Source organism: Protopterus annectens, chromosome 11.part0 (genome assembly GCF_019279795.1).
Source record: "Protopterus annectens isolate FY-2018-M chromosome 11.part0, PAN1.0, whole genome shotgun sequence".
NCBI classification, from domain to species: Eukaryota; Metazoa; Chordata; order Ceratodontiformes; family Protopteridae; genus Protopterus; species Protopterus annectens.
In genome coordinates, this window is record NC_056745.1 from 727457012 (window position 1) to 727466895 (window position 9884).

The following is a 9884-nucleotide window of genomic DNA, read 5'->3' on the forward strand; positions in this document are numbered from 1 at the left end:
TCATTTACACAGTTCTAAACATTTTGTGCTTTTTTAGTGTTGACATTAGCATGAGCTGCTCAGAAAAACTGGACACATTTCAGTGCAGTGAGTATGCTTACCTACATCCTTGGTAGACCCTGCACACACAGGTATATTTTACATTTGGTTAGGGTTGCAGAAGTACAGAGAGCGTAAGTAGTATTGTGTGGATTTTATCTTGCTGGACTTACAGGGTTGCTGTGTTCATATTAGTTTATCAAGGCTTGTAGTCTGTCTGCGTAACTCTCAACTGTGGACCTATCCACATGATAGCCAGAGAATAGCCTGTTATTTTTTGTCTGTGCACCACACAGGTCTTTTCACCAATAGAGCAATACCATTCTTGCAGTTGGTTGCTACCAGTACATGGCTACATCCATTTGTATTTCAGTGTTGTATTTCTACATAAGGGCATGTTTCCAAAACTCCTTCCAAAGCTATTTGCACAGTGTGTAACAGCAGAAAGGCTAATATGCCTCTGTGTTTTTGCCTCTGCCAGACCTCTCAACCAATCAGGTACAAATTTGAACAGAATCAGGGAAAAGTCAAGAAAAACTCAGGAACAATCAGGGACACTTTTAAAATATTAGTGCCATTAAGTTGAAACATTGAGAGAATCAGAGCATATGAATTAATACACCTTTTCTGAAGAAAAAGAAGTGTATAACTTTTAATTAGTGTCATTATTCATTAAGTGTAATTCACCACCTTTCTTCCCAAAGTCACTAGTTTTAGGAGGGAATCAGAGGGACAGAGCTAAAATTTGCGTCAAAATCAGGGACGTCCCTGAAAAGTAGGGACAGTTGAGAGGTATGGCCTCTGCCCTAAACAGATATGCCAGTGTTTGTCCCGCTGTGATACTGTGTGGGGTTGTAAGGTGATGGTGTAACATTATTTCCTGCTAGAATGGCTGCTTCTCTTATCACAGTCATGTAATGTAATCCCACAACAACTGTTGGTCAACATCCACAGAACAAGTTGTGTGGTATGGTATTCCGAATTTTCCTTTACATTCACTTATTCTAATGCATGATATAATTATTTAAGCACCAACTTAATGTATATGTACTGTGGCTTATTGGTACTTCATATTTTGTAGTTTGTGCAAGGTCCGAGGTTCGAGACTTACAGAGGTGTTTTAATTTGTTCCTGAGCAGAACAAGGGCCCTTGCATACAGAGTGACTAAGGCACTTTTAAGCAGGTTTGCGTGGGTTTGAGCAATGCTTCGCATTGCTTAGCCAAGCGCAAACAAGCGCAAACCCGCGCAAACCCGCTCACTACTGCTTAATGCTGCTTACTCCTGCTCACCCCGCGCTAATTTCTTTGATAGAAAAGAAAAATGGGGAGATAGGAAAGTGGTGAAAAGGGCCACAAAGAAGGAAAGACAGTATGGAAAATAGCTCGGGATGTGCAGGATGGGTGTAGGGAAGGTCCATAACTGCCCATTTCTTCAACAGCAACAGTTGTGCATATGCAATAAATTTGGAGGTCGATATGAACCCTTCAATCCCTGAGTGAGGGGTGAGGACAACAAAATATGTTGTAATGCCAATTAAACTACCTTTCATGTGTCCAGTGGACAAGTGTGCAAAATGGGCAGCTATATATGGGGCATAATTTTTTTTGGGGGGGGCAGATTGCCCTTTTTTTCAGGTGAGAGTGAAATGTGGGGTAGGGGAAGTAGGTATATTTGGGGAGGTAGGTTAGGGAGGTAAATAGACAAGACAAACAAGATGCATACAAGGGCAGTATTTGACCATGTGGTGGGTAAACACCTTTGACGGGGAGGGATGTTTGGAAATTGCAAGCCCATGAGCCCCCAGATGGAAACAGTGGGACTGAGGTCCCCACCCATTGGCAGTCACCACTGCACCTTCACGGCCCAGAAGGTGGCTGTGCTGGGGGCTGTGTAGGAGGGGCAGGCTGACCCGGGAGTTGCGCCACTCAGGCCTCAAGCTGGCATAGAGGTTCTACAACAGAATGTTCAATCTCTCTACGCACCACAGCCTGGACCGTACAAAGGGTGATAAGTGCCTCTCCGCTCATGCTTGCATGGGGGGGGTGCAAACCCCATCCCCTGCAGCACTTCCACCTGAAGGAGGCACAGGGCCAACGGAGGAGGAGGTCCCAGGCTGGGCACCGGATCTACTGGTGCCAGGTGCCATGGTCAGCTGAGGTGGGACAGGTGGGTCCGCTGGGACTGGCCTTCCCATACGAACTATGTTTTGAAGAGTTAATAAAGATATGGGTTAGTAACAATCAACAGCATTCCCAGTTAGTTATAACAGCATGCAGAAGTATTCCCATTAAACCAACACACCAGATTTTCAACAGTTGAAAAGCAAGCATAACACATGCATATATAGAACAATAGTGGACATTACAACAGCAGGCAGGTTTAATTAATGGCAACAGGCCACCAATATTCTGGTATTTTAACAGGGCATAGGCATAGAAATAAATGCAAATATTTATAAACCAATAGGACATATGTCCCAACAAATGTTTTGAGATTAGACATACCGACTGAGGTGTGGAATTGCATTTTTTATGCACATACAGTAGGGTGGAAAAAGATAGCTCAATTAACAACTTATATATCCTTCTAGTTTTCACTACATTCCTATTAACTGCAGTTGTCCCTTACATGTATTATTACATTACCCAATGTCCTTATATTGTGCAATTGGATTTTGCTAGATCATTATATACACGAGCTGTATCTTACATACAAAATGTCCAAGATGCAGATGTTACTGCAACATATTTTGAGAATTGCTCACACACTACTGCTAAGATGGTACACTGACAGCTCTACTTTCATATAATTATCTAGATATGTTCAGGTGAAAGTATCAGTTATATGTTAACAGCTCCCTACATTTCTGGCAGCACACTGACATTTCTGCGGAACACAATACCAAGCTACTCATGTGCCGGATTAACCTGCACATGCTGGGCACTCCCTTCACCCATGGTATATGGGCCTACCCAAGTGTGGGTTGACACTGCTTAATACAGCACTACTATTTGTAGAATGAAACAGTACATCAACATATCAAAGAAAATGACACAGATGCAGTCCAGGAATTATACATTTATTAAAGGAGTATTATGCCTTTATTTATTGGGTTAAAACACTTTTTGAAGGCTCTCTCATTTATTTTATATAACAGTACATGCAGAATAATTACTAACCTGCCTCATGATGCAGCCTCTGCAGCCTATCTTCATGGGCTTGCAGATTCATAGCCCGTTCACCTGCAGCTGTGAAGTAAATGCAGTGATATTGAAACATACCTATCCATAGTATAGACACGCATGGCAATTCTTAACTACTTAATACAATGGCTACTTACTCAGTACTGGAGCATTAGGCATCCTACAGGATTCCTGGATCCACCAGTCCAGTTCATCCCCCCCTATGCCATTTCAGGTCAGAATAATGGTGCCTGACCTGCTCATCAGTCCAAGGAACTCCAGTGGCACTGGTGAGATCACGGGCAAGACTGTTCCAGGCCTCCGTTTTATATTGGGTACCCTGGTACTGGCCCTGCAGGAGTCTTTGCTCGTGTTTGTGGACGAGGAGCCAAACCATAATTTTAGACTCCTGGATGCCCCAGCGTTGAGCTCTAAACCGAGTGCCTTCACCTACACCAGCCATGCTGACTGCAGAAGGAAGCTACAACCAGTTATAGCATGTATTCCTGCCAGTGGAGATTAAATATGCCTCATTTCCCACACTTATTTGTGATTGGCCAGTTTTTAAAAAGCTCATCTGTGGGCATGCCTGCTTAGCTGATGTTAGAAATGTTTAAAATCCCTTTGATAGAGATGTCTCTGTTGAAATTGCATGTTTGTGAAATGCTATTATGGCTTAGTGGTTAAGTACTGTGACTATAGTGCACAGTATCCTGAGTTCGAGCACTGTCACTGCTTTTTATTTTCCTGCTGGGCAGAACTGACTGGTTATGGAACAGTAAAGCAGGTGTGAGCGTGTTTACCCGACTTTGCCCAACTTTGCCCAAGTTTGCCTTACGTTGCCCGATGTTGCGCTTGTTAGCTCAGTGCGCAGCTACACACAAAGACGTTGTGCTGGTTAGCGCAGTGCGCAGCTATGCGCAGATGTATTTAAATATGCTCAATACTGGTAAAATGTGGTTAGCAGTGCTTTATATTGCTTAACATAGGGTACTCAAGCCTCAGAATGCATAAACATTTCACCTTCATGTATATAATTCATGCACTACTAAATTTAACATTTCAATGCTTTTTACAAAACTTATACATAAAAAATGTCAGGAAATGTCTTTGTATACAGATTTCTCACAGAAAATGTAATGTGCAGTAGTGGGACTTGAACTGGGAATGCCTCCTCTTTGTGCAAAAGCTCTAACCACTACGCTATTGCTATGTTGCTTAATTTGCATATATTTTTCTTATTATCCTCTTCTGGAGTCTAAGCTGCTGTAACTGTAGCTAAGCAATGGGCAAACCCGGGCAAGCCCATGCAACTACAGGCAGCTATATTGGAAGAAAAAAAAAATATATTTTTATTTTTTATTCTGTTAGTTGTTGAACATATGGGGGAGTGTAGTGTTACATTGTACACATATGAGTGGACTCGCTCATTTAAATGTGAAGTTGCGGCATTTCTTCATTGCAGGGGTGTGGATATTTGGACTGCTCGGCAGTCCCACACACCCCCCACACTCATCCCCAATCGGTGTAAGCTTTGGAGTTGAGGCAGTGCACCCTCATTAATATGCATGGTGCGCTGCTGTCATACTGTTACACTGGCACTTACCTGCAAGACTAATCTAGTCTTACATGGTAGATTAGTAAATATGGGGTTGAGACTTCTCTCTCTCTCTCTCTGTCTCTCTCTCTCTGTCTCTCTCCGTCTGTCTGGACTGCCAGCTCCTCTGAAGCATTTGTAGCCATACTTTCCTATAAATTCTTCATCAAAACCTTATCATTCTTGTTGTAACCATTGGGCTAAGGAGTCTGATGAAATTTTTATGTTTGTAAATTTAATTTAAATCGTCTGATGACATTTTTATGTTTGTAAATTTATATTTACTGATGAGATTTTTATGTTTGTAAAATTAAATTGTCAAAGTTCTTCAAGCAGTACAGCCCCAATGGTCTTACAAAAAGTTTCCATAAATAAACATGAAAATATATATTATAAACCAACGGAAAAAACTAAAACACAAAAAGAATGAGATTGAAAAAAAGCAAATAAAAAATATGTCATGGAAGGAACTGGGAAAAAGAAAAGGAAAGGCAGCTCTGATTTACCCAGCAAAAAAGAAGAAAAGGAAGCACACATTGTTTTATTTATAAATTTGCAGTCTTAAAGTATAAAACAACATATATACATGCATCAAATAATCCCATCTCATTTGCAATTTATTCAGTTCTTGATTTCTAATCTTTGTTTCAAAACAAGAAGAGAAACACAGTAAATATTCCTGGTATCCTTTAGATTGCTATAAAAAATGTTACTTTTCTTGTCCATAAATTCACCTTGCATCATCCACTGAAATTTATAATCCTGAATGTATTTATTTATTTGTATTTTGTTTACTGGGAAAGTCCACTGGGCCATTCAGAGCCCATTTTCAGTGGAAGACCTGGGATAGAAGCTATAACATAATATTAATTTTACGTTATAATACTATAATAATATGTACACATTAAATGGATGCATCTCATCAGATTAAGAACATGCAACATAATCTCTCTTATTCTCTAATATAGATCCCCTTATCAGGGCAGAGCATTCAGATTGCTGTGTGATGTACTTTTCTGGGTTATGAACTGATTTTATATCATCCACTAAAACATGACTTCATTATATGTCATAGCACTAAGGCATTACTTTAGTCATATTAAATGCATATATCTCACCAGACAGATAATATTATGCTACATAATTTGTCTCAATATCATAAATAGTGATATGGAGCTTTTTTCCCCGGGCCTCCACTGAAAATGCACTCATTTCAGCCCAGTGGAATTTCCTGGTCAACAAAAGCAAATAAATAAAAAAATAAACAAATAAATCTGTTTTTTATGTTGTATCCATATTCATGGCATTTTATCCTCATTCAATTATACATATTAATGAGCGCATGTAATACTGCTGAAACTAAAAAGAAAACAAACAAAAACAAACTCTGTATATTTTGAGAACTTTTTGTGGTGAGATGATGTACTACCCCATCTCATGAAATCCTATAGAACAGGTGATGTTATTGGAGGATATGATAGCCGTGAACACAGAGTACAAAGTGGACTTTCTGAATGAGCATGGTGGATGCAATGTAGAAGAGTTTACCCAGTTTGGGAGGTCGAACTTCCTTACAACCCCCTTCCCTTACTTGATATAACCAACTCCAATTTTCTACCAATGGGAGGAAAGGGCAAAAATTCCATCAAAATACTGCTTTTTTGTATTTTGATGGAAAGTAGTGCTCAAATATTAGCCTGCGCTGCTCACATCAGTAAAATCCCCAAAGTGTCATGCTCAAGTGCTGAAAGAGTTTCTGTCCAATATCATTTAACACACTTTTCGGCAGTGCTAGCAAATGTGCCTGACATATTGCTCAGATACAATATAATGCTGAAATGTTTCCCAGCCTCCAATGCTGCTCTCTTTTTTTATATTATATCTCTCCCTCAAATATGTTACAGGTCATCTTCTTGTTATGTGTACGCAGTCCATTCATGATCTCACTACTCCATTAGAATTACTATGTTTCTTTCAGGGAACATTGAGTGTAGCTGTTTTATCTATTAATTTTTCAGTGCCACTCCATTTCTATGCATTCAGTCTTGCAGTCTATCATGATACTGTTTTTGTTAAAAATTTTGCTAAGTTTTCCAATCAAAAAAAAAACAGGCCACTCTGTGAACCCACCTCTTTTCTGCCATCACATACTTGAAAATCACAAACTGAGATCCACATTCTTTTCCATATTATACTCGCTTCTAATATTTGACAGTTATAGCAAGTAAGCACAACTGGTTCCACCCATCTACATTATATTCTACACTCTTCTATATTGTATTCACCATGCTCATTCATTCTGTGCTGTGTGTTCATGGCTACCATATCTTCCAATAACATCACCTGTTCTATAGCATTTCATGAGTTCTATACAAAATCCCTTACTTTTCCACCAGATAATAACTTTATCTTAAAAATACATTCATATTCATCACAATAATATATTCATTATTACTTTCCCACTTTCACCCATTTTGGTAAGCATCTAATCGTATTAAATTGCATCGCCCAGTTTTGAACATTGCAGCTGGTGATGAATGTACTACAAACAGTAAATATCAAATCACAACATTGATACTGAGTGGATACATATTTAGTTGTGAACATTCCCTCTTAAATAGCATTGAGTAGTTTACTTTTAATCAGGATAATCACATGACCCAGTTTTGTCTATTTAAAAAAATGTACAGTTGTACTAAGTACCATTTCTAATTCTTCAATAGCATTCTTGCTGCAAATGTACTACAAATGGATACTTGCCAGTATTATAGATAGCTAAAGCCTTGTGTATGGCCTGGACAGCATTACTTTGCTTAGTGACTGACACTCACACCTGTATGGGCAGGATAGCACTCCCACTAATGCAGGAGGGCAGTCCAGGACAAAGTAATCTGTGTCCAAACTACAGTACAGAGTCGATTATCCAATCATCGATTATCTGAAAAGTCAATTATCTGAACACAGCCTTCCAAAGTTTTCTGGTAGAAAAAATCATAAAGTCTGAATATGCAAATGTTATACATATTCACTTGTGTGCATTTTTTGATACTGTAGCCTGCTCGTGTGTGAAAAATATTCTTTATTGTCCACTGGAAATGCTGAATGGCTGAAATGTGTATTTCTTGTGTGCAGAAAAAAACAAGATTTTAGAAGTTTTTATTCTGGTTCAATGTATGATTGATTATCCAAGCAGCTTGATTATCTGAACTACCCTAGGTCCTAATTAGTTCAGATAATCGACTCTCTAGTGTACCATTCATTTTCAGTTCCAAACTTTCCTTCACATTTGTATGTGTTTTGATTTTTTTCATGAAGCATAGCTGTTCTGCAATGTGGTAGTGTTGAACATACCATAATATCAAAGCTCCACCCCAAACTAATATTTCAGTATATTTTTTTAACAAAGGAGCACACGTTACTGTGTAAAACTAAAAATTATGTGGAAATATTATAGCTTCAAGACTACCATATGTGTAGATACTAAACTGTGAGAGTACACATTCATTACAAAAGCGCTTTGTGCCGTAATATTTCCATATTGCTCAAGTGATGAATAACTGTAGACGCATTTTATTTATTTATATTTATTTTGCTTGTTTATTCACTGCTGCAGTTTGCTTTCTTTACAGCAGCCCCTTTACTGCATGCTTATTTTGTTCTGCTGCTAGATTATTACTTCAGTTAATGATGAAAATTGTTTCTCCCAAATGATTCACAGTTATATGGCTGGATTTGCAACTACTGGGTCATTTGTAACTTCCCCATTTTATGCTGCTAGATCATTAATTTACTAATGTTGTTAAGCAATTATTTTAATGACGTTAAATGTTAAACGTATGCGATATTCAAACTGTATATTTGTACTATACTCTGATAAATCATAGTTACATTCTCCTTGCCTCAAAGTTTTGGCCATTGCTGAAGAAGTTAATGGACCAATTAACCCTATTAACAAGCAAATAAATCACACACACATTAAATAAAACCGGTTTCATGGTATTTTGGGCATAGCCACATAATTATAGATGTGTGCTTCCTTACTGTATCATTTTTTTCTGCACTTTTGTTCTCATGCTCATCACTTTTGCACTTCTGTGATGCTGAACTTTGGTTATGTTTGCTTACTGGCATTTGTGCTGCCCTTGTTTATGAGGGTTGCTTTACCTTAGAGCAGTAGTAGTAGCATTGCACCCCTGTGTGCTTTGCACCAGCTTTATGATAATGCCTGGTACATATGTCTGTGGAATACATGAGCTCTGATTATTCCTACAACTGTATAGATTGTAAACTTGTACCTCACCACAGAATTGATTTGACTACACTATTGTCTTCTTTTAAGCCACTGCAAGAGAGTAGTATGTGTTCTTCTCACTATACATCAGATGTAAATAAAACTAGTTGATGCAAAAATAAGTAGAGAGAGCAAAGCTTAGCTAATGTAGTAAAATGTGTAAATTAAGTATTTTGACCTTGCAGCAGTCCAGAAAATATAAAAGGAAAGCCAAGCCTAGCACCACTGCAACTTTGAATGCTGGAGAAAATGCGTTATCAGTTCCACAGATAACATTTGACAGCATTGATGATAAAGAAGAAAAGAAAGATGTTGCCTTTTATATCGAAGAACCTGCAGGTAATAAATGTTTCACTTTTTTAGTATTTATGAGATGACTTCATGAGGAAATATGTAAACAGAAAACCCCATTTTTTTTACTTCCAAACTATAAGGAATCATCTGTAATCTTTGCAGAGTGCACTTTTGTCAAGAGTGCATAAATCTTGTCTGGGCTATCACAAATATAAATCGGTGTCTGTGTAAGGTGTAGTAGCAGAACCAGGAATGATTAACATTGCACATAATATCCATCTCTCTTTTCAGCAGTAGTCTTTATGTTAGCATGTGCAAGATATGCTAATAAATTTGGGATGCATATCAAAGATTCATTGTCTGCCTTTTAATTTGTCATCTGAAATCCTGAAGGAAAAAAGAACACCCACCAGAGTTATTGTAATATATAAACATTTTATATACCCTTACAGACATGATATTGGTTTCAGTGTTGTGGT

At 38.3% G+C, this 9884-nt stretch overlaps 1 protein-coding gene across 1 annotated transcript in view; it reads left to right on the top strand.

The window, feature by feature from the left end:
* LOC122814989 (potassium voltage-gated channel subfamily KQT member 1-like) overlaps positions 1-9488 on the top strand; it is a 1169537-nt gene extending 1160049 nt beyond the window's left edge. The window contains exon 9 of the mRNA XM_044087244.1: positions 9297-9488. Within this exon, the coding sequence (XP_043943179.1) occupies positions 9297-9488 (192 nt within the window). The remainder of the gene's footprint in view (positions 1-9296) is intronic.
* Positions 9489-9884: the final 396 nt, after the last annotated feature.